The sequence below is a fragment of the Salmo salar genome, chromosome ssa16, assembly GCF_905237065.1.
Source record: "Salmo salar chromosome ssa16, Ssal_v3.1, whole genome shotgun sequence".
Lineage (NCBI taxonomy): Eukaryota > Metazoa > Chordata > Actinopteri > Salmoniformes > Salmonidae > Salmo > Salmo salar.
Genome location: NC_059457.1, coordinates 10008508 through 10034727, shown reverse-complemented (window position 1 = coordinate 10034727; position 26220 = coordinate 10008508). Strand labels below are relative to the sequence as shown.

Sequence of the window (26220 nt, the reverse complement as noted above, 5' to 3'; positions counted from 1 at the left end):
ATTATCTTGGCAAAGGAGAAATGCTAACTAACAGGGATGTAAATTTAAGGTAAATAATTTTGTGCTTATGGAACATTTCTGGGATTTTTTATATCAGGTCATGAAACATGGGACCAACACTTTACATGTTGCGGTTATATTTTTGTTCAGTATAAATACAATCTAATTGTATTAGTAGACCCTCACGCAGTTGAATTTTATGGTATTATAATAGCCTGCAGATTAACAATATAGCTCAATGCTATTTAAGATGCAGGTGTCACGCAGACGTTAGTCAGTTGTTGGTATCACGACATGTCAGTCAGACGTTCAATGGTAGGCATTTAATGGTATCTCATTCGGCTCATTATTGGCTCTTCTCCCTCACTCACTGTTCTTTGGTGCACAATTTATACTTTCTTGTAAAATATTTTATGATGTCAATGGGAGAGTTGTGGAAAACTTCAACTGGGGAGAACGTTTTCAAAAGAGTGCTAAATGGGACATGTAAATGCAGACAGACCAGCAGTTCTTTCAAAAGTTTATTTTAATAATGAGAGACTTACATTTTCCCCACTTGCCACTTTTACCCTCAGGGTCTTGACATTTATATCTATTCATCTTCCACAAAAATATAATTAGCTAAATAATATCAATAATCATATGAAAATACAACTTCAATGCAGGGATTGTACATTTGCTGTAGACAATGCTAAGAAAAAATAAGGAAATTACCATTCTACAAAACAGCTTTACTGTTCACAGCAATAAAACCTTTTTCCACTTCAAATTCAGTCATGGTTGGAGAGTGGAGAGAAATGTTGACTTTTAGGATTTTTGATGGTGGCTTGTCTGCTTGAAAAACCAATTCAGTGTTGAAATGATTGAGCAGTGAGCACATGAACAAATTTGCAGTGAAAGACAAACGGGGAAAAAAACAACACATTCCTTAGTCATGAATTTTGTTATATTCTAATCACATATAATAAAGAACAGGCAATGGGAAAATATGCATTTCTTTTACAATATATTATCACTTGTAAAACAATGAGCTATCTTGAAGGTTGGAACAAATGTCTGGACTGCACACAAAATGTTTTGTGAGGACCAATTTTGGGAACAAAAGAAAATGCTAGGACTAACAGTGGCCCAACCCTTAGTGACATTTTGGTGCTGGAATTTATTGGGATGACTCATGTACTGGAGGCCACTGCAGGCTAGTCACTAGCTGGCACAGCCACAGTCAACATCTGACTTCAACCCTAACCCCAACCACACTGCTAACCTTATCAGAAATCGCTCTGCCTCCAGGAGAGGATTCATCCCAATAAACGTCAACCTGCCATTTTGATAACGTCAAAAGTAGTGCTCTTGTTGAAACTGTATGCAACTTTAAAATGAATGCAGTGTAAGGTGTATAATGTTCTCAATTAACAGTAGCACAATTTATTTGCACTGTCAAAGTTAGGCCTATATTCTTTTGGCGGATCTCAAAGGATTAGATGGGTGAAAGCAACTTGGAAGAAGCTGCACTCACCCTCTTTAAAAGCTTAGAGGAACTATCACCATATTGTTTACATCCAGTCCAATCCTTTCATATAAAAGCCAGACAGGAAGAAGTAAGAGCTAGAGACAGAAATTGAACAAAGCCAATGACTTTCAATCAGTGGTCTGAAAGCACTGGATAAGTAAGAGCAAAGTGTTAGACACTATTTCCAAAACCTATCTGGGGTGTAAGACTTTTAGAACACAGGCGTCTGAGATATTCGGCACAAAATGTGCATCTGAACCATCTCTTACACACGCAACCATCTCTTACAGGCTATTCCTAAGCTTTCCATCCATAGGGCTTAACATTTATAGATTCATATAAATATACTAAAAAAATAAATACATAAACAAATACAAATAATTTTGTAATAGGCAAAATAGTGGAGTATTGATGTTTTCATGTACAGGAAGTTTGCAAATTGCAGATATTGTGGCATTTTGTATTCTACCAGTAGGTACATTAGACTGTAAGCTATTACGGTGATTAAACAGTATTGTGAAATAGCCATTGAACAGATCATTACAAAAATCATCCCCTTTATGCACTGAAACTGGTCCATTTGGGCTGATCCCTTGGCCTGATCCTTTCGTGATCTTGTGCTCTCATACATAGTAGTGTAGTAATCTATTTTGCTGATGGTTGGAGTTGGCACTTAGAACCTACACTTGGCCCAGTCCAGGAGAGATGGCAAATCGATATTCATTTTAATTCAGCTGGTGAAAAATATACAATCCCTATCCAATGTTTTTTTTTTTCTCCCTCCAACCTCCATTTTGCCTTTTTAAATAACATTTTGCTCTACTTTTTCAATTGCAAATGTAGATGAGTTGCTGAAATACGTACATTTTCAACAACTCATTTTCTCAGTGCAAGCATTTTGCCCAATATAGCAATAATATCCATAGTTTTATACCATACATTTTCCATTGTCATTTATGCTGTAAAGTTGAATTGCCAGTAGGTTCTAGACCCAACCAATGCACCAGGGTGTATTGCCACTGATAAAGTACAGGAACAACTGATCAGGCTCGACGACCTTCCTCCAATGGGCAGTGTGTTCATATTACAGAAAGACTATGCCCTCAAGACGAGGATAGCGTCAATCTGCCCATTCAACTAACAGAAAAAGGAGGAATCTCCTTCCAACTTGGCTTTAAAAATATCACTACCAAAAGCCCTGGTAAGAGTAACTCGATCGCCACCGTTTCGGCAGCACAGAGAGTGGAGTTGAGTTCTGTGACATGGCGCATCCTATCTACAGAGATCCTCCACTGCAGGCGCAAGTTTGCGTTGGTGCTGAGGCTGGGGTTTCCTCCTCCTGCCAGGACAGCTCCGCCTGCTGCCTTGGTGGTTCCTGCCTGACGACTGTCCTGTTTCTGTGCTTGGCTGTGTGTTGGCATGGCTGTTCTGACGAGATGTCAAACTTTCTCTGTCCACCTGTTGCCAGGAAAACACATAAGACAAGATGAACTGTATTGTCCCCTGATGGGAAATTTGTCTTGGAATAACATTTAGTGTGACATACATGGATGTGTGGTAAGTTAACACTAAAGCTTGTCTGATATAGGGTTGGTTCCACCAATTCGGTGCCTTTTGAGATGTGCAACTTGGGGGGGAAAAAAACGGGATATCACCACATTTTAACATTGTCATAAAGAGCATATGTTAAACTTCAAAAAACGGTGTATTTCCATTTGATGAGGTTAAATGTAAAAAAAAAAAAAATACTATAATAAGTGCCTATTAAATAGCAAATAAAGTAACAGGTTGACGATTTCATCTTAAATCAGCCATAAATCCACTTCTGAAAAGACGCAATTGAATGCAAGCTTAATTTTGAAATAGTTAAAACATTATAGCCTGTCTATCTATGAGTAACGGGGTTGATGCTCAGTTTTCCACCACAAAACACCAGAAAAGGGCCAAAAAGAGTAGAACCAGCTCACCTGCTTTTACACTATGATTTGACTATTAGATGTTCAATGTCTCTTTTGAAAGAAAATACCATATTAAAATGAAAGTTCAGTTCACATAACAGGGTTGACCTTAAAATGAGGGACAGATGTAAATTAATCACTAATGTCATGAAATAAATAACATTCAGAAATGACTTTGTAAAAGCAAAACTATGGCTTTGCAATGATGGTGAAAACATAATGTTATGACTATAACTACTGTTCCCTGAAGTAGGGAAATTACATACAACATACTATGGGGAGTTGCACTCTCACTACTTCTGTTGAAGTATCTACAATAACACCTGTCCAGGCCAGTGAAGTCCGCGCCTCGCTGGAAGTCCCCGCCTTCCACAGGTGATAAGCGTGAGGCTCGGTTTCATTCCTTTAATTTAATACCGCTCTTCACCGAGCCCAGGAACGGGCGGCGCGGGTCCAAACAGATGTAGCTCATTCCCTCCTTCAGGGAAAAGTAGTTAGAGTCATAACGTTACTTTACCTTTCAGTCATTCAATGTCGGTACAACATATTATGGGGAAATATAATCACGCCCCATACGGACCCCAACAGATACTAAATGAAAATGCTCCATGGCAGACCACCCAGACCTGACCCTGCCAGATGCGGAAGTCTGGGTATTGCGTTGCCTAGTGACTTTTCTCTGACCCAGCCGTAAGCATGCTGTGGGCTACACTGGGAGCAGTCACATCCCAGTGATAAAATCTGAAAGTGTGTGGTGATGCCCAACTCCCCGCATCACAAATATCTCCTATAGTCAACACTTTAAACAATGCCCAAGACGCTGACAGACCCCTGGTGGAGTGGGCGCGTACACTGCTAGGTAAGCATTGCCTCTTGCTGCTAAACTCAGCCAAAAAAGAAACATCCTCTCACTGTCAACTGCGTTTATGACTAACAGAAATTGAATAATGTGTCCCTGAACAAAGGGGGAGGGTCAAAATCAAAAGTAACAGTCGGTGTGGCCACCAGCTGCACTAAAAGAATAACTAATTGTTTATGATTAGGAAACTTGAGAACCATACAAACTTCAGCCCACAACATCCAGTGGGAGATCATGTTCTAACACTAAGGGACAGTTTAGTTGGCGTAACGAAAGACAGTCTCGAGTTCCAATTGTTTGTTTTAGTAGCGTGAATTGTTCCTGTTAACAGAAAAGCGGCATAATTGAAGAAATGAATCCAAGCCTCATGCTTATCACCTGTGGAAGGTTGGCTTCTAGCGAGGCGCAGATTTCATTGTAGATCCTTCAACCGAAGTCGCGAAAGTGCGACTCCCCATAGTATGTTGTACTGAAGTTGACTGGCAAAGGGAACTTGGAGAAATTTCGGGGTTAAGTGGGTCTTCGTAAAAGTCACGGTGTTGAATTTTGGCACTTTAGCAAGTCTGATTTATTTAATTTTCCATGTGGTCTATATTAAAAAGGGCACTTCACTGAATAAAACAGGCTTTAAAAAATGCAATATTGGTGCTGAATTAAGATATTAAAGGGACGCAAAAGGCCCTTATTTAGGGGAACGACCCTATAGTTCAGTGGTCACCAACCTTTTCTGAATCAAGATCACTTTAAGTCCAAAAGCAAGCCGAAATCTACTGCTCCGATTCTTTTTTAACATGACTTAAAAAACACAAGCCTATGCAACATTAACTTATAAAAAACTGTTCTGTAGTAATGAAGTGTGTGCAGTAGGCTATAGGCCCAATACATTATCACTGCATATTGGCTATTCTTATGTTGTTCTTCCCAGACCATTTTGAAATCATATAAAAACAATGTGAGGCAGAGCTAAGTGAGCATAATAATTCGATTTTTAAACATTTTACTGGTGTGATGGCCTGCATCTGATGGCCAGTCTGAGGGGAGGGAGAGAGGAGAACAACGGTGAGGCTGCCTCACCCGACTCACCGTACCTCCACTCTCACCGAGAAAAAGTCTTCCAGCTGATGGTGAAACTCAAGTCGCACTGCATTATTTCGGCCTCGTGCAGCAATTCAAGTTGCTACTCTTATGACCAGAGAAAGTGAAATATTCCTCAATACTAAAAAAGACAAGCCTCTGCCTCTAATAATAACAACTCAAGCTTATCGAAACACTTTGCTATACTCACTCATTGCAGCTGCAGTACTGGTTGTAGCATGAGTGAAAGTATGGAGAACACACATTTTATGGCTTATAAAAGTGTTGAACAAGGTGACGGTGCTGAATAACAACTTAAACATGAACTTACTTTAAAAAAACAACAGCTCTTTGCTGTATTCATTGAATCTCTCTAGTCAAGTTTTGAATTTGCTGTGTACTAGAGGCTTCTTTTTACAACAAATGGCTTGAGGAAACTGTGCAGACACAGAGATCTGAGCTATCGGATTGGCCACAGTGGGCCTGCAGGGTAAGCAGAGTTCTACCTTCAGACACATGAAATGATTCAAAATGGGAACACTTTGCCTTCCTGGCACTAGGGCTGCTGAATCATGTGAACCTACCGCCAACAGAGCTAAACGAAAAAAAAAAAAAATACGAATGCAAGGTTTTATCATTGCTGTTTTTTTACAGAAATGTTTGGTGATCGACTACAAATGCCTTGGAGATCGACCAGTCGATCGCGACCGACCGGTTGGTGACCAATGCTATAGTTAGTCACCTACCTTGCTCTTGTTCGAATGGCTCACGTGGCTTCCGGAAGAGGAACTTGTAGCCCTGTGATTGGTCAATCCTAGGGGGGCAGCTCTGTGTGCGGATAAGCCCCGCCTACCACGCGGCAACACAGTTTTACAGGGGCTTCCGTCCGAATCCTGGAGATTTCAGAGCATCCAATCAAACATGTGCAAAATACAGTTTAAAGACAGGTATCTCAAACTGCTAACACATGAAAGGGTAGATTGCCTAAGGGACCTTTCTGATAGACTAACTACTAGTTAGAAAAATATTTTAGAGCTATCTTTAGAGATTTTACATCATAGTTGCAAAGGAAAGGTCAGCACTGGGGCTGTAGGTATTAAGCGTCTCAGAGTATCACTTGACACATACAGCCCCTGGTCTTTAAGGTGCAAAGTGTGTGGAGAGAACATGCTCAGTTTCACAAGGCACCCACAGCATCGCTGGAGCTAGCTGATGAAGACTGCGGCGAGGGGGATGATGAAGAGGAGGATGGAGAGGAAGGAGGAGGAGAGGAGGAGCTTGGTGATTCCGCCCCTTCCTCAGAGAGATTGTTGTTGCATTCGTACGTCTGCTGAGGCTCCACCAGCAACGTGACATCATTTCCTGTGACATAGGGGAAACGGTAAGAAATGTGGGGTTAGCAAAGTTTACACTATTTTGATATAGTGCTGTACTTGGACTGGATAATTGTGAAAATCTATTAAAAAACAATTATATAAAATAAAATGGGCTCTAAAATGTCTCATCTCCTTACCGTTTAAGGTCAGGGAGTTCAGTGATAGATCAGCCCACTTCATGGTGATCCAGTCCCTGTATTCTGCCACTTCCTGAGTCACCCGGATTATTCTGCCCAGTATACTGCAGGACACACAAAAAACAATATTACCACAGGTTGGAAAAGTGGACACACGTACATGTGCAATCTTTTTCCCCACTTAATATTGTAACAAAAAATATATACAGTACCAGTCAAAAGTTTGGACACACCTATTCATTGAAGGGTTTTTCATTATTTTCTACAATGTAGAACAATAGTGAAGACATTAAAGCTATGAAATAACACATATCATGTATCATGTAGTAACCAAGAAAGTGTTAAACAAATCAAAATATATTTTGGATTCTTCAAAGTAGCCACCCTTGATGACAGCTTTGCACACTCTTGGAATTCTCTCAACCAGCTTCTCTCAACCAGCTTTTCCAACAGTCTTGAAGGAGTTCCCACATATGCTGAGCACTTAGCTGCTTTTCATTCACTCTGCAGTTCAACTCATCCCAAACCATCTCAATTGGGGTGAAGTAGGGTGATTGTGGAGGCCAGGTCATCTGATGCAGCACACCATCACTCTCCTTCTTGGTCAAATAGCCCATGCAGAGCCTGGATGTGTATTTTGGGTCATTGTCCTGTTTAAAAACAAATGATAGTCCCCACTAAGAGCAAACCAGAAGGGATGGCATATCGCTACAGAATGCTGTGGTAGCCATGCTGGTTAAGTGTGCCTTGAATTCTAAATAAATGACTGACAGTGTCACCAGCAAAGCACCTCCTCCTCCATGCTTCACGGTGGGAACCACACATGTGGAGATCATCCGCCTCACAAAGACACGACGGTTGGGACCAAAACCCTCAAATTTGGACTCATCATACCAAAGGACAGATTTCCACCGGTCTAAAGCAAGTCTCTTCTTCTTATTGGTGTCCTTTAGTAGTGGTTTCTTTGCAGAAATTTGACTATGAAGGCCTGATTCACACAGTCTCCTCTGAACAGTTGATGTTGAGATATGTCTGTTACTTGAACTCTGTGAAGCATTTATTTGGGCTGTAATTTCTGAGGCTGGTAACTCTAATGAATTTATCCTCTAGAGCAGAGGTAACTCTAGGTCTTCCTTTCCTGTGGCAATCCTCATGAGACCCAGTTTTATCATAGCGCTTGAAGGTTCTTGCGACTGCACTTTCAAAGTTCTTGAAATGTTCCGTATTGACCGACATTACCGTCTTAAAGTAATGATGGACTGTCGTTTCTCTTTGCTTATTTGAGCTGTTCTTGCCATAATATGGACTTTGTCTTTTACCTAATAGGGCCATCTTCTGTATACCCCCCTACCTTGTCACAGCATAACTGATTGGCTCAAACGCATTAACCTCTCTGGGACATGTGGGACGCTAGCGTTCCACCCGCGGTACACACTGCCAACAGCCAGTGAAATAGCAGGGCGACAAATTCAAAACAACAAAAATCTCATAATTCAAATTTCTCACACACAGGTATTATACACCATTTTAAAGATATGATTCTCATTAATCCAACCACATTGTCCGATTCAAGAAGGCTTTACGGCGAAAGCATAACATTAGATATGTTAGGACAGCGCCTAAACAAGAAAAACCACACAGCCATTTTCCAAGCAAGGAGAGGCGTCACAGAAACCAGAAATACAGCTAAAATTAATCACTAACCTTTGATGATCTTCATCAGATGACACTCCCAGGACTCAATGTTACATGTATGTTTTGTTCGATAAAGTTATGATTTATATCCACAAACCCCATTTTACATTGGCGTGCGATGTTCAGAAAATGTATTGCCTCCAAAACTGCCGGTGAATGAGCACATCAATTTACAAAAATGCTCATCATAAACGTTGATAAAATTTACAACAGTTATTGAAAGAATTATAGATACACTTCTCCTTAATGCAACCGCTGTGTCAGATTTCAAAATAGCTTTACGGCGAAGCACATTGTTCAATATTCTGAGTACAGAGCTCAGCCATCAAAGCAAGCTATACAGTTACCCGCCAAGTTCTGGAGTCAACTAAACTCAGAAATAGTATTATAAATCTTCGCTGATCTTTGTCGGAATGCACTCCCAGGACTCCCACAGGAAATGTTCGTTTTGTTCGATAAACTCCATATTTATATCCAAATACCTCCGTTTTGTTCGCGCGTTCAGATCACTAATCCAAAGGCATAATGCGTGAGCACAAAACCCGAGACAAAAAGTCAAATAGTTCCATTACCGTTTGTAGAAACATGTCAAACGATGTTTACAATCAATCCTTAAGGTATTATTAATATTCCAACCGGACAATAGCGTATTCATTACAGAGGAAAAAGAAGGAACGGCGTGCCTGCGTCACCGCGCAGTAAACAACTTGTTGGTCTCAGGCTTGAGACAGCTCTTATTCTCTTCCCAGTAACAGTAGAAGCATGAAACAAGGTTCTAAAGACTGTTGACATTTAGTGGAAGCCTTAGGAAGTGCAAAATGACCCCACAGACACTGTAGTTTGGAAAGGCAATCAGTTAAAAAACTACAAACCACTTCCTGGTTGGATTTTTTCTCAGGTTTTTGCCTGCCATATGAGTTCTGTTATACTCACAGACATCATTCATACAGTTTTAGAAACTTCAGAGTGTTTTCCATCCAAATCTACTAATAATATGCATATCCTACCTTCTGGGCCCGAGTAGCAGGCAGTTTAATTTGGGCACGTTATTCATCTGAATGTCCGAATACTGCCCCCTGTCACCAAGAAGTTTTAATTGGGGCTAGGGGGCAGTATTTTCACGGCCGGATGAAAAACGTACCCAATTTAAACAGGTTACTACTCTGGCCCAGAAAATAGAATATGCATATTATTAGTAGATTTGGATAGAAAACACTCTGAAGTTTCTAAAACTGTTTGAATGGTGTCTGTGAGTATAACAGAACTCATATGGCAGGCAAAAAAACGGAGAAAAATGTAATCAGGAAGTGGGGGAAATTAGAAATGTAGTTTTTCTTTTGAATCCCTTGAAAAACTACAGTGACATAGGATTTACGTTGCACCTCCTAACTCTTCCATTGGCTGTCAACAATCTTTAGGAACTGGTTTCATCCGTCACCTGTTACCGGGCAGAAAATTATGGCTCAGTCAATCACTGGCCAGTCTGAGGACAGGTGTCTTATGGCGCGCGTGCACATGACTTCGTTGTTTTTTATTTTTCTTCTGGGATGAATACCTATTGCCCGGTTGTAAAATTATCGCAATTTGACGTAAAAAAATACCCTAAAGGATTGATTGTAAACATCATTTGACGCGTTTCTACAAACGGTAATGGAACTTTGAACATTTCGTCTATGGATTTGCGTCCACGCCACATGGCATTGTAAAGTGTTCTGGATGGGTCAACAAAACTGAGATATTTGGACATAAATAATGCACTTTGCAGAACAAATGAAGCTTTCTTGTGGAAGTGGGTGCCCATCCGAGTGCATTCCGCCGAAGATCAGCAAAGGTAAGTAAATATTTCGAACATATTTTTTGAGATTTGTCGACGTCGTGGTTGTAGGCTAACTGTATAGCTTAGCACTGAAGGCTAAGTTCTGTACTCAGAATATTGAACAATGTGCTTTTTCCGTAAAGTTATTTTGAAATCTGACAAAGTGGTTGCATAAAGGAGTAGATTATCTCTAATTCTTTAAATAATTGTTGTACATTTTGTCAACGTTTATGAGTTCTTCTGTAAATGTATGTGCCTATTCACCGGCGGTTATGTGGAGAAAACATTTTCTGAACATCACGCGCCAATGTAAAAATTGGGTTTTTGGATATAAATATAAACTTGATCGAACATAAAATGCATGTTTTGTCTAACATGATGTCCTAGGAGTGTCATCTGATGAAGATTGTCAAAGGTTAGTGCTTCATTTTAGCTGTATATCTGGTTTTGTGACAGCTATCCGTGCTTGGAAAATGGCTTTTATTTTTTTGCTAATGTGCTATGCTATAATAATCTAATGTTTTGCTTTCACCGTAAAGCCTTTTTGAAATCCGACAATGTGATTGGATTAACGAGGGGGTTATCTTTAAAATGCCGTATAATACTTGAATTTTAATTTTGAGATTATTATTTTTTTGAATTTCGCGCCGTGCTCTCTCACTGGTTGTTGTCCAACCAATCCCGTTAACGGGATTTTATCCTCAAGAGGTTAACCTCTTACATCTAGATGTTCCGCTAGTGGAACGCCTCGCCAATATCCAATGATAGGGCGTGGCGCGAATTACAAACTCCTCAAATATCCAAAAACTTCCATTTTTCAAACATACGACTATTTTACACCATTTTAAAGACAAGACTCTCCTTTATCTAACCACATTGTCTGATTTCAAAAAGGCTTTACAACAAAAGCAAAACATTAGATTATGTCAGGAGAGTACCCAGCCAGAAATACCCCATTTTTCAAGCTAGCATATAATGTCACAAAAACCAAAACCACAGCTAAATGCAGCACTAACCTTTGATGAACTTCATCAGATGACACTCCTAGGACATTATGTTATACAATACATGCATGTTTTGTTCAATCCAGTTCATATTTATATCAAAAACCAGCTTTTTACATTAGCATGTGATGCTCAGAACTAGCATACCCACCGAAAACTTCCGGTGAATTTACTAAATTACTCACAATTAAACGTTCACAAAAAGCATAACAATTATTTTAAGAATTATAGATACAGAACTCCTTTATGCAATCGCGGTGTCCGATTTTAAAATAGCTTTTCGGTGAAAGCACATTTTGCAATATTCTGAGTAGATAGCTCGGCCACCACAGGCTAGCTATTTTGACACCCACCAAGTTTGGCACTCACCAAACTCAGATTTACTATAAGAAAAATTGGATTACCTTTGCTGTTCTTCGTCAGAATGCACTCCCAGGACTTCTACTTTACACCCAATGTTGTTTTGGTTCCAAATAATCCATAGTTATATCCAAATAGCTGCGTTTGGATAGTGTCTTGAACGCAAGAACAAAGGGTGACGCGCCGGCGCGTTTCGTGACAAAAAAAATCAAAATATTCCATTACCGTACTTCGAAGCATGTCAAACGCTATTTTCAGTCAAAAGACTGAAAATAGAAAATGGTGTCTTCACGTGCACGCGCACGCCCGTGTCATTGTTCTCAGATCGACCACTTTCTAAATGCGCTACTGTTTTTCGCCCAGGGACTGCAGAGTCATCATTCCCCGTTCTGGCGCCTTCTGAGAGCCTATGGGAGCCTTAGAAAATGTCACGTTACAGCAGAGATCCTCTATTTTCCATAAAGAGGCTATAGAAGGCCAAGAAATGGTCAGAGAGGGCACTTCCTGTATGCAATCTTCTCAGGTTTTGGCCTGCCATATGAGTTCTGTTATACTCACAGACACCATTCAAACAGTTTTAGAAACTTTAGGGTGTTTTCTATCCAAATCAAACAATTATATGCATATTCTAGTTTCTGGGCAGGAGTAATAACCAGATTAAATCGGGTATGTTTTTTATCCGGCCGTGAAAATACTGCCCCCTATCCTAAACAGGTTTTAAGAAGGAAAGAAATTCCACAAATGAACTTACGAAAGCACACCTGTTAATTAAAATGCATTCCAGGTGACTACCTCGTGAAGCTGGTTGAGAGAATGCCAAGCGTGTGCAAATCTGTCATCAAGGCAAAGGGTGGCTATTTGAAGAATCTCATATATAAAACATATTTAGATTTGTTTAACATTTTTTTAGTTACTACATGATTCCATGTGTTATTTCACAGTTTTGATGTCTTCACTATTTTCTACAATGTATAAAATAGTAAACAAAGAAAAACCCTTGAATGAGTAGGTGTCCAAACTTTTGACTGCTACTGCATATAACATTCTATTGGTTGCAAGAATTTTGTATAATAATTTAAGTTCTGAATCCGCCGTCGTTTTACATATCAGTTCATAAACCATGTGCCATGGAATGTGTCATGCCCTCAAACCAAGGCACGCTGCCTGCGTTTATTTATAGGCTGTTTCAACTTGTCAATTTCAAATGATTTTCTAACTTGTTTTATTTTCTAACAGTTTGAATTGAGGTGTGTTTTGCCTCGTCATTGATTCATATAAAAGTAGGCCATTTCACTTTTGCGGCCAATACATTTTTTTAGGCATTACTGAGCTGGACAAATGCTCGCAAGCACTTCCCCATTGTTTCCGCAGATCAAGTATGAAGACATTTTCGCATCTCCAGTCAGAACAGGACCTGCACAAACTTTTTCAAATTTTCCAGCTGGTACCCGCATTGCCTTCATTGTTGTTTTCATTACTACATGATAATAACTTTGGACATGTGCGTTTCTATCAAAATTAGTGCCTTATTATGTTATAATAGTTTCTGTATGTCGTATTATGTCGTTTCTACTGTAGCTCACTGTATGTAAGGAGCATAATGTATGTGTGTATTCCTTATAACCGCGCACGTGAGGTAACGTTACTTATTTCATAACCTTTATGGTGTTATACACAATTGTGCTTATGTAGCTAGCTACATTCTTCTATTAGCTCTGTAAAACAAATGATAATTGCGTCAGAGAAGTATTAGCTTGTGTTGTCTTTTGAAGCTACCCTGGCCTTATGACTATGGTTTGTTATCATTCGGCCTGTTTAGCATAGCTCTGTTCTGCCCTGCCCAATTGTGAAGCTCAATAGTTACTGTTTCTTACTGTTATATAACTCATATTTGGGATATTGTCAATACAATTTATAATTTTTTATAGCCATGTTACGTTACTACTTTGTAATATTGTTGTATTGCTATATCCTGATATTGTATTGTAATTACTAATAATTCCTCTTTATTCTGTACTTTCAAAAACCACACACACAAACAGTATTGAACATTATTTGCCAATATCATAAATGAAACCGGACATCTTTTGAGGTGAAGATTGAGGACAGCTTTTGTATGCTAGCGTACACGCAACAGTTTTAATGGATGAAAACAAAGCAAGAAAACACATAGGCCTATAAGTAATAGCCGTCTATTTTATTGAAGTATTGGTGGCGGTTGAACAACAACAACTTGTTTGCTAGAGAAAAAAAACTGCTCGGAAAGACTTACAACTTATGAATATGCACAAACCATATTTCATATTCATGCAGTGATTGAACAACAACTGTATTTCCACCCCCCACCTCTAAAGACATAATATCATGGCAGGTCACCAGTCAGGTCAGTCAGTCAGTAATTAATTGCTGCAGTTGTGCTCAATAGTGCTTGAGCATATGATACTACCCAAAGCATGGTTGAAACACAGTGGTGTGCCACAAGCTAAACACATGTACTTTGTCAACCACCTCTGCTTCCTTCTTCTGGTGCCAGACAGGTAGACTTTGTAGTGCCTCCGTGTGCGACTACCTTGAGTTGCAGTTTGAGGGACTTCGCAGGGAAAATGCCGTGCAGTGAGGCGTAGGGGATTGTCTGCAGCAGCACAGCCCCTAGTGGATGGGCGTCGAGGGGTGTGGTGCTCCTCCAGCAGCGCTCTCATTTGGTTCTCTCTGTACTTTTGGTAGGTAATTACTTTACCTATGGGGGAGAGGGAGTGTGGAGGATGAGGAAAGGGAGAGGATGAGGCAGTGGGTAGGTGGGTGAGATATTGTCACTATATTGACATTCTCTGCTGTACCAATTGTCCACACACTAAGTGTGTCCCTTGCCGAGATGAGGAGCCAGCATGGTCATCACCACGGACCCGGACACCCCAAGCCCCTCATAATGTTGAATGTCAGTGGTGGACCCTGTGTAGAGTATAATGTCCTGGACAAATCCTGTCTTCACCTCCCTCGACCTCCTTTCGGCAAATCTGACCATGACTCCATTTTGTTGCTCCCAGCCTATAGAGAGAAACTAAAACAGGAAAAGCCCGTGCTCAGGTCTATCCAACGCTGGTCTGACCAATCGGATTCCACGCTTCAAGATTGCTTCGATCACATGGACTGGGATATGTTCCGGGTAGCCTCAGACAACAACATTGACATATACGCTGACTCGGTGAGAGAGTTTATTAGCAAGTGCATCAGTGATGTTGAACCCACTGTGACTATTAAAACCTCCCCTAACCAGAAACCATGTATTGATGGCAGTGTTGGCGCAAAACTGAAAGCGCGAACCACCGCTTTTAACCTGATATGGAAAGGGGGCAGTATTTTCACGGCCGGATGAAAAAACGTACCCGATTTAAACTGGTTACTACTCTTGCCCAGAAATGAGAATATGCATATTATTAGTAGATTTGGATAGAAAACACTCTGAAGTTTCTAAAACTGTTTGAATGGTGTCTGTGAGTATAACAGAACTCTTATGGCATGCAAAAACCTGAGAAAAAGTCAACCAGGAAGTGTAGGATCTGAGAAATGTCGTCCTTCTTTCTAGTCCCTTTCGAAACTACAGTATCTGTGCTGTTACGTTGCACTTTCCAATGCTTCCATTGGCTGTCTAAAGCCTTCAGAAAGTGGATTGAGCCTTCTCCTGTCTCTGGGCAGAGTATAGGAGCTCAGTTACTGAGTGGTCTGCCTGAGGACAAAGAGATTGGATATGCGCGTTCCCGCGAGCACGCTGTTTTTTCTTTTCCTCCTAGAATGAATACACTATTGTCCGGTTGGAATATTAATCGCAATTATACGTTAAAAATACCATAATACCATTTATTTTAAACAGCGTTTGACATGCGTCTAAGTACGGTAATGTAACATTTTGACTTTTTGTGTCTCGAATTGCGCTCGCGCGTTACCCTTTGGATAGTGACCTGAACGCACGAACAAAATGGAGGTATTTGGACACAACTATGGATTATTTCGAACAAAAACAACATTTCTTGTGGAAGTAGCAGTCCTGGGAGTGCATTCTGACAAAGATCAGAAAAGGTAATACAATATTTGTAATACAATATTTCTAATACTAATTCTGAGTTTAGGTTGCCCCGAACTTGGCGGGTGTCGCCGTGATGGCGAGCTATGTACTCAGAATATTGAAAAATGTGCTTTCGCCGAAAAGCTATTTTAAAATCTGACACCGATTGCATAAAGGAGTTCTGTATCTATAATTCTTAAAATAATTGTTATGTATTTTGTCAACGTTTATGATGAGTATTTTTGTAAATTCACCGGAAGTTTTTGGTGGGAATACATTTTCTGAACATCATGCGCCAATGTAAAAAGCTGTTTTTGGATATAAATATGAACTTGATTGAACAAAACATACATGTATTGTATAACATAATGTCCTAGGAGTGTCATCTGATGAAGACCATCAAAGGTTAGTGCTTCATTTAGCTGTGTTTTGGGTTTTATTGACATTTAGGCTTGCTTGGAAAATGGCTGTGTGGTTATTTCGGTCTATGTACTCTCCTAACATAATCTAATGTTTTGCTTTCGCTGTAAAGCCTTTTTGAAATCGGACAACGTGTTTGGATTCAGGACAGGTTTGTCTTTCAAATGGTGTAAAATAGTCGTATGTTTGAGAAAATTGAATTGTGGTATTTTAGTTGTTTTTGTATTTCGCGCCATGCGATCAAATTGGCTGTTGGCTAGGGGTTCAGCTGGCAGAACGGGGTTCCGCTAGCGGAACGCCTAGATGTAAGAGTTAATTATGGCAAGGCGACCGGAAACATGACCGAATACGAACAATGCAGATATTCCCTCCAGTGTATTCCCTCCGCAAGGCAATCAAACAAGCAAAGAGCCAGTATAGAGACAAAGTAGAGTAGCAATTCAACGGCTCAAACACGAGACGTATGTGGCAGGGTCTACAGTCAATCACAGATTACAAAAAGAAAACCAGCCCCGTTGTGGACATCGACGTCTTGCTCCCAGACAAATTAAACAACTTCTTTGCTCGCTTTGAGGACAATACAGTGCCACTGACACGGCCCGCTACCAAAGCCTGTGGGCTCTCCTTCACCATGGCCAACGTGAGTAAAACATTTACTCACTTCCAATGAAAACAATGTGTATTCTTCACCATGTAAGGTACAATTCAACATTAGAAAACGGCCTTTTTAGTCCATTTGCTGGGATATAATGGAAAAGGGCGTATTCGTATTTATCAGGATGCCTACACCTCTGCTGTTACTACAGCAGGTGGCAGCGGAGGCCTCTCCAACCTGGTTCCTCTTTAAATATTACATTTCTCCTTTTTGAAATATAACTCTCGCAAAAAAACCATATGCTGACAATCTCTAAGTGTTCAAGTACCATATGCTTTTTTTCCCATCATGAAGCCCGTGACCTTTCCAAGTTGTAAGTTGGATTTCCTGGGTCTTTACTTGTATAGAATCAAAGTTAACCTTGTCTATTCCGCCTATCATTGACGAACCAGAAAACATTTTAGCCGACATGTCATAGGAGGGCATTCCATGGAATGGGATAGTCATAGTATGAATACATAGTTATTATATACATTACATATATAGCGTGTGAGCATGTGGGCTGAGCAGACATTTAACAGAGAACACACAAGAAACATAAAGCAAAGTACTTCTTTGTACTTTGTGGCACTATGCCTTTATAGGGCTTTCAAGCTCCAACTCCTCTCCTAATGTAAAAAAAATCCAAAAGACTGGGTTATGTCATTGTACATACATTGGAGGAACACTGACACATAAGTACTGTGGTCAGTTTGTATTACCATGTAAATTAAAAGTATAGTGGCTGGTGGGGGTCTACTTGGGGAGAGTGGGTCCACCGAGAGACTGAATGAAGTGGGATGAGTAGAGCCCCACACATACTTCAGAGAAGTGTCTGATGCCCTCCCAGTCACCCCATCCGAATACCGTGGATAGAGCCCCTCTACACTCTCACCAATAACCACCATTGAATCTTAGCTATAATGACAAACAAGGAATAATAATGACTCGACATTCTCTGCTAATTTCTCCAGAACTCATTCATTTTACAGCAGGTTTGCAAGTCACACAAATAAATACAATTACATTGTAGTATAGTTAAATCCTTCCTTCTCTCTCTCCCAAGCCAACCCTTCCCTCTCCACTTCCCTTTCCTAATTCTCCCCCCTTCACCCAAGCCAAGCTTGTCCCAACCTCTCATCCTTACACACCCTTGCCCCACCACCTCCAAACCATGCCCTCCCTTACCCGTCCAGGCAAAGTTTATCCCAACTTCCCATCTTTTCCCCATCTCCTCTTCTCAGACACATTTACACCCTTCGACTTATCCATTCTCCTTTATTCACATACAACATATACCCTATGCATCCTCTCTCCCACCCTCATACTCACCCTCCTTCACACTCCCATTCATATGCACAGACACACACACACAATCACACACATCCATAGAACAATTATTGACATACGTGCTACATTTTCTCTTTTGTATTGTCTTTTCTGTGTCCATGTAGTCCATTGGCATCGGTACTTCTATCATTACTTCCTAGAGAAGAACAGTTACTTGGGGACAGTAGAGTTTAGATTGGATTGGGGGGAAGGGGGAAAGAATATTGTCTCAACTTACGATAAGCTGCATTTAGACATCACTTGTATGTGCTTATTGCTTTTTCCCGCTTTTTCCCACCTCAGGGCAGTGGGTTCTCCTTCAACTGGATAGGTCTCTTGCAGCCGGTTTAGGGCTTCGTCGGCGCTTGTGAATTCCAGCTTTTGTGTTTCCTTCCATACCCACAGCACTGCCGGGAAGCAAAGTTGAGACTTGATTCCTTTTCCTCCAGTGACTGTCTGATGGGAATGTACTTGCTTGCGTTTTTTTCTCAGCTTAGCAGACAGGTCCTGGACGAATCGAACGGACTGGCCGTGGATTTTGATCTCCTTTCCCCCCGTCAAAATGTTGACTTTGGTCTGATAGTTCCACAGCTTGAAAATTACCATGCTGGGTATTTAGCGTTCTTCTGTTTCACACTGATCCGACGGCATCGTTCCAGATCCTCTGGTGATATATCCACGCCAAGCTCCTCTGATATCAGTTTGACCACGTAGCTGGAAAGGTCTCCTTTGTTCTCGTCTTCCGGGAAGGACAATATTCTCATGTTTCATCTCATTTTGTTTTCTTTCTGTTCCAGTTCATCTCCTAAAGTTTGCAACCTTGTTTCCAGACGGCTAATTTAATTGTCTGGCGTTTATGCGCAAGCCTTGTATGTGCATGTCTGACATGATAGACTCCACTTTCCTTTCGAACAAATCTTTTTTTAACAACAGATGGTAACAGTTTGTTTTGATGAGCATTGAGAGCATTATAGTTATGTTATCTGGATTTCCTTTAGCTGTTCATTACTCTCATTTGCGTCTCCAGATTGTTCCTTGTCTTTTCCTCTGAGGAAAGCAATGCCTTATTGGGCTCTTGTCGCTGCATCGCTTTACCAACTGATTGGTTCGCTGTTATACATAACTGACCACTCCCTCGCTCCCAGTTGCTTATGGATATATTGATCTAGCGATTTTAGACGCTTAAGTTGAACTCTTGTCTGGCTTCTACATATAACCACAGTTTTATCAGTACAAAACAGAGCTACTCACTCCCCTATCGGTACGCGAATGCGTGAATACTATCTGAAGGTACATTACATACCTATTTTTATATTTTTTACTTTCAGGCCCACATGGAAAGGGTGGTATGGGGAGAGTTTTTCTATGATCGCCGGGAGGGAGTGGTGGATCAAAGTACTTTTTGAAGATGATTGCCTGTCTGTGATTTGAAACCCTCACCAAAAAAATAAAATACACACGTTTTGATCAGTCAGCGAAATAAAAGTGCTGAAAAATGTTGGCTCACTATTTAAAAAGAATATGGAGAGCAAGCTATAGGATGGGAGTCAAATACCGATCCAATATTTTCCTAAAATAATACTGCGATATGCAACTATCGTCTATTTCTGCCATCACTACTGATTATGTGACAGTAACCTTCCCCCATGAGTCCCAGCCCTGCCCTGTACCTCTCGCTGTGGTTGTTGGGGTAGTACTTGGCGATGGGCGACACAGCGTGGCTCAGCACCATGTAGGCGTAGTCAAACACCTGCTTCACCTGCATGGCCCCGTACGAGCTACGGCCCACATCATTACCTGGGCAACACAGGGAACACAGGACAAACACCAAACGCTCACGGTCAGGTACAAACATAAACTTGGCAGCTGCTTATTGCATCTGGCCTACCATAAGAGTTCTCAAACATCTCTATAAAACAACTACATCTGTTGTCTTAGTTATGGCAGAACTCTGAAGCACAAGACACTTCATTGAATGTGTACTTTTCAGAGACATCATAGCTAGCTAGCTAGCTTGCGACCATATTTTTGACTACCGTATGCAGTAAGCCAGGGTTTCCCAAACTCGGTTCTTGGAACCCAAGGGGTGCACATTTTGGTTTTTGCCCTAGCACTACACAGCTCATTCAAATAATCAACTAATCATCAAGCTTTTATACATGTGAATCAGCTGTGTAATGTTAGGCAAAAATTAAAACGTGCATCCCTTGGGGTCCAGAGGACGAGTTTGGGAAACACTGCAGTAAGTAATCATAAACAAACTAAAGGTGTGTGAGCCGGGGCTCACCTTGCTGCAGTGGATCCTCGATGTAGAGCAGGGACGGCCTGTATCCATCCAGCATGCTCTTCTGGACCTCGTCTTTGGAGAGGTAGCAGCCCCCATCTTTGATCCGGATCCCCGTCTTCAGGTAGTTAAAATGGCGGCCGTACAGCTCAAAGAACTCAATGAGCAGGACGCCAGTGTTGGCGTTGGGACTGCAGGCGTCCTCTCTGCTATGGAGCTGAAACACACACAATACAGTCTATAACTTGTTTCTACCATAAGAACACATATTAGTAAGAACACTATGCTGCTGGTGACAAATCCAATTTCCCCTCTGGGGATCAATAAAGTTTAGTCAATAGTACAGAAGTAATTACTCCTTGCTCTCAATGGTTGAGGAAAGGCTGGGAAAATCCTTCATATAATAATTTCACTAGAATACTAGATTGGGAGTATAATAATTATGATACAGTGCAGTAGGAAAGTATTCAGAACCCTTGACTTTTCAAGAAAAAATTACGTTACAGCCTTATTCCAAATGGATTAAATAGAATAACAATGCAAAAACTGGTTGACATTTTTGCAAATGTATTAAAAATAAAAAACAGATATCACATTTACATAAGTATTCAGACCCTTTACTCAGTACTTTGTTGAAGCACCTTTGGCAGCGTCTTCTTGGGCATGATGCTACAAGCTTGGCACACCTGTATTTGGGGCGTTTCTCCCATTCTTCTCTGCAGATTCTCTCAAGCTCTGTCAGGTTGGATGGGGAGCGACGCTGCACAGCTATTTTCAGGTCTCTCCAGAGGTGTTCAATCGGCTTCAAGTCCGGGCTCTGGCTGGGCCACTGAAGGACGTTCAGAGACTTGTCCCGAATCACTCCTGCAGTGTCTTGGCTGTGTGCATAGGGTCATTGTCCTGTTGGAAGGTGAACCTTCGTATCAGTCTGAGGTCCTGAGTGCTCTGGAGCAGGTTTTCATCAAGGACCTCTGTACTTTGCTCCGTTTATCTTTCCCTTGATTCTAGCTAGCCTCCCAGTCCCTGCCGCTGAAAAACATTCCCACAGCATAATTCTGCCACCACCATGCTTCACTGTAGGGATGGTACCAGGGTTCCACCAGACGTGACGCTTGGTATTCAGGCCAAAGAGTTCAATTGTGGTTTCATCGGACCAGAGAATCTTGTTTCTCATGGTCTGAGAGTCCTTTAGGTGCCTTTTGGCAAACTCCAAGCGGGCTGTCATGTGCCTTTTACTGAGGAGTGGCAGCCGTCTGGACACTCTACAATACAGGCCTGATTGGAAAAGTAAGAGCAGAGATGACTGTCCTTCTGGAAGGTTCTCCCATCTCCACAGAGAAACTCTGGAGCTCTGTCAGAGTGACCATCGGGTTCTTGGTCAACACCCTGACCAAGGGCCTTCTCCCCTGATTGCAAAGTTTGGCCAGGCGGGCCAGCTCTAGGAAGAGTCTTGGTGGTTCCAAACTTATTCCATTTAAGAATGATGGAGGCCACTGTGTTCTTGGGGACCTTCAATGCTGCAGAAATGTTTTGGTACCCTTCCCCAGATCTGTGCCTGACACAACCCTGTCTCAGAGCTCTACGGACAATTCCTTCGACCTCATGGCTTGGCTTTTGCTCCGACATGCACTGTCAACTGTGGGACCTTATATAGACAGGTGTCTGCCTTTTCAAATCATGTCCAATCAACTTAATTTACAAACGGTGGACTCCATTCAAGTTGTATAAACATCAAGGATGATCAATGGAAACAGCTCAATTTCGAGTCTCATAGCAAACGGTCTGAATACTTATGTACAGTATAGAGAGGAAGGCCACCTACCCACCTGTAAGAAGCTGACAGCGATGAGGAAGAGGCAGTAGGAGCTGATTCCTCCTGTAAACACTTCATTCATGTCTCTTTGTAATAAGAACTGTTTCAGGACTAGCACCAGGTATGGAAGCACAGGATATTTCTGAGGAGAGAGCGAGAACTTTAGAACAGCAGTTCAAACCAGGAGAATTGTGCTTGAATGCAGATATGTACGTACACACGTATGCGCGTGCAAGCACACACACACTGGGAGCATTGTACCTTTTTATAATCTTTAATGAGGGAAGCAGCTTTGACAGCATTCTTCATGTTGAAACTGATGTCAACTTTGACCTCCGTGAGAGAGTCTGTCAGTTTGATGATTGGCACCTGAAGACAAGGAGAGTTCAGATTTGACAGGCATAGGGACAGGGAATTATTACCAAGTTCACAACACACACACACACACACACTTAACAAGCTTTCCTCCACAGACGGGACACAAAAACACACACACACACACACACACACACACACACACACACACACACACTACACCAACCGTGGCCTTGTCCAGCACTTTGACAGAATTCTCCTCCACCACTTTGTGTTTCCTCAGGGCCTCTTCTAACCTCCACAAAGGGAGGCTGTCTCCTTCCCTGAACTTCCCAAACACCACCAGGTCAATGTCACTGCAACACAAATAATCACATTATCACAAACTCATGCCAAGGTGGAATATAACGGTTATGAAAACTTTTCAAATGACTTGAAATGGAAGGACAGCTTACCTGGTAGGTAGATAGAGACCTGTGCTGAAACTCCCAAATACCTGAACCTGCAAAGCATTGTTCACAGCATTAGTAAATTAGATTGTGACATTGCATATAAAACTCCATGACAGCAACTAGGGATGTGCATCTCTCCTTACAAGCACGATTCGATATGCATCTGGATACATGGGCTCCGATACAAGAACGAGTTTGAAACAATTTAATTTGATGCCATTCGGTTCGATACGATGCACTAACAATTGCTGCATTAACAAGTTCATTTTCCATTGTAAATTTATATCTGATGGAGCTCAGCTGGATCTGTCTGAGCTGAGTGTGTGTGTGTGTGTGTGTGTGTGTGTGTGTGACAGAGAATGACGTAGTGTGTGAGCTGAGCGATAGTGGCAGATTCACATTCTGCCCTATCTGATTAGGTTGGGCAATTTGTTTTTGTCCTCAAACTTATCGGAAATCCTAATGCACCACTGATTAATTTGTCATATAGCAGATTAAAACCCTTTCCTGCCCAGCGGAATGTTCTATATTTTACTGGACCATAACCCCGGTGTGCATAGTTTAGAATAATTGTCTGGTGTCAAACATTCTATTAAAACATGTTACAAATTTTCAAAGCTGAAAAACAGTTATTTCAAATGGTATGACATACAATAGCACCACCTCAATCAAACTGTAAATCAGTCAAGAAAAAAACCTGTGAAAATGTGCATCTTATACAAAAATCGATAAAACTTGCCCAATATTGAGTCTTCCTTTTTTTGTAAGGATTGATCTGAAATAAAAATCTAAAATAAATTTTTCTGTGAATGGGTTACAGACGTTTTAGTGACCGATGGTATTTTTCTCAAATTCTATGAGATGTTCTGTGATTAGACACTTTATCTGGATAGTATATTAAACACATACAGTTGAAGTCAGAAGTTTAAATGTATTTGTCTAAGGTATATGTAAACTCAGTTTTTCTCAATTCCTGACACATAATCCTAGTAAAAATTCCCTGTTTTAGGTCAGTAAGGATCACCACTTTACTTTAAGAATGTGAAATGTCTGAATAATAGTAAAGAGAATGATTTATTTCAGCTTTTATTTCATCACATTCCCAGAAGGCCAGAAGTTTACATACACTCAATTAGTATTCGGTAGCATTGCCTTCAAATTGTTTAACTTGGGTCAAACATTTTGGGTAACCTTCCACAAGGTTCCCACAATAAGTTGGGTGAATTTTGGCCCATTCCTCCTGACAGAGCTGGTGTATTCGAGTCAGGTTTGTATGCCTCCTTGCACGCACATGCTTTTTCAGTTCTGCCCACAAATTTTCCATAGGATTAAGGTCAGGGCTTTGTGATGGCCACTCCAATACCTTGACTTTGTTGTCCTTAAGCCATTTTGCCACAACTTTGGGAGCATGCTTGGGGTCATTGTCCATTTGGAAGACATTTGCGACCAAGCTTTAACTTCCTGACTGATGTCTTGAGATGTTGCTTCAATATATCCACATCATTTTCCTTCTTCATGATGCCATCTATTTTGTGAAGTGCACCAGTCCCTCCTGCAGCAAAGCACCCCCACAACACATTGATATAGGACTCGTTTTACTGTGGATAGAGATACTTTGTACCTGTTTCTTCCAGCATCTTCACAATGTCCTTTGCTGTTGTTCTGGGATTGATTTGCACTTCTCGCACCAAAGTACGTTCATCTCTAGGAGACAGACCGCATATCCTTCCTGAGCGGTATGACGGCTGGTGGTCCCATGGTGTTTATACTTGCGTACTATTGTTTGTACAGATGAACGTGGTACCTTCAGGCGTTTGGAAATTGCTACCAAGGATGAACCAGACCTGTGGAGGTCTACAATTTTTTTTTCTGAGGTCTTGGCTGATTTCTTTTGATTTTCCCATGGTGTCAAGCAAAGAGGCACTGAGTTTGAAGGTAGGCCTTGAAATACATCCACAGGTACACCTCCAATTGACTCAAATGATGTCAATTAGCCTATCAGAAGCTTCTAAAGCCATGACATAATTTTCTGGAATTTTCCAAGCTGTTTAAAGGCACAGTCAACTTAGTGAATGTAAAACTTCTGACCCACTGGAATTGTGATACAGTGAATTATAAGTGAAATAATCTGTCTGTAAACAATTGTTGGAAAAATTACTTGTTTCATGCACAAAGTAGATGTCCTAACCGACTTGCCAAAAATATAGTTTGTTAACAAGAAATTTGTGGAGTGGTTGAAAAATGAGTTTTAATGACTCCAACCTGAGTATGTAAACTTCCGACTTCAACTGTATCTGCACCAAAAATTACAAATAGCATTTAGTCTTACATATGATAAGAAAAGACAAACAAGTGATATAATATTAATAAAACAATAACTTTATTGAAAGAATAATCTTAGCGGAATACATTGTCTCATTCAAACCTGAAAATGAAGTCATTAAATCGCTATCATAACCATAATATAATACAACATTCAGTCCAGGGCTACTTTCATCAAAATTGAACTGGAATGACAAAATATGAACAAATAAGGCATTTAACAATAATTATTAGCTTTTACAACGTCTATTTCTACATTCAACTAGGATTTCATCTATTACACAAATAGTCAGTACAGGAACAATTCCAAAAGTGCAACATTATTTTACACTCATTACAATTTACAAGTCCTTTACATCCCCAAGGCCATTAGAATCATGAATGAATGAAACAAAGGGAGGCTGGCATGCAGGATGTCTCGGAAAAGACAGGGAAAACATGTAAGGAAGAAAGGACATGCAGGAAAGGGAAACATGCAAGAGAGCTACATCTGAGTCCCTTTACTAGTGCCTATTTCTGCTATGGGTCACACTCAGATGAGTGTCACAACCTAATACAATGTCGGTCCTCCATGATGCAAAATCATATGCCCTCGCATTCAGGTGCCACACAAACAAACTGGGTCCTGATCTCTTTTATCTTTCCTGTAACACAGGAAGCACAGCCAACAATTTCTAGAGGGCGCCTGTAGACTGGGCATGTGCTGTGTGTGAAAAGATGAGTTTACAGTTTTCACAGACAAAGGTCTGTCAAAAGATACCTGTCATTAACACCAATACCTCCTAACTGATGAGAAAGCGTC

The 26220-nt window shown here is 40.9% G+C and overlaps 1 protein-coding gene across 1 annotated transcript in view; it reads right to left on the bottom strand.

Annotated features, from left to right (window-relative positions):
• Nucleotides 1-508: 508 nt before the first annotated feature.
• The window catches only part of LOC106573258 (terminal nucleotidyltransferase 4B), a 45478-nt gene continuing 19766 nt past the window's right edge, over nt 509-26220 (bottom strand). The window contains exons 3-12 of the mRNA XM_014148166.2: nt 23100-23146; nt 22871-23000; nt 22591-22698; nt 22343-22471; nt 20520-20733; nt 19903-20029; nt 6915-7018; nt 6594-6763; nt 6148-6294; nt 509-2968 (exon numbers count right to left, since the gene is read on the bottom strand). Of these exons, the coding sequence (XP_014003641.1) occupies nt 2783-2968; nt 6148-6294; nt 6594-6763; nt 6915-7018; nt 19903-20029; nt 20520-20733; nt 22343-22471; nt 22591-22698; nt 22871-23000; nt 23100-23146 (1362 nt within the window). The 3' untranslated portion in view covers nt 509-2782. The remainder of the gene's footprint in view (nt 2969-6147; nt 6295-6593; nt 6764-6914; nt 7019-19902; nt 20030-20519; nt 20734-22342; nt 22472-22590; nt 22699-22870; nt 23001-23099; nt 23147-26220) is intronic.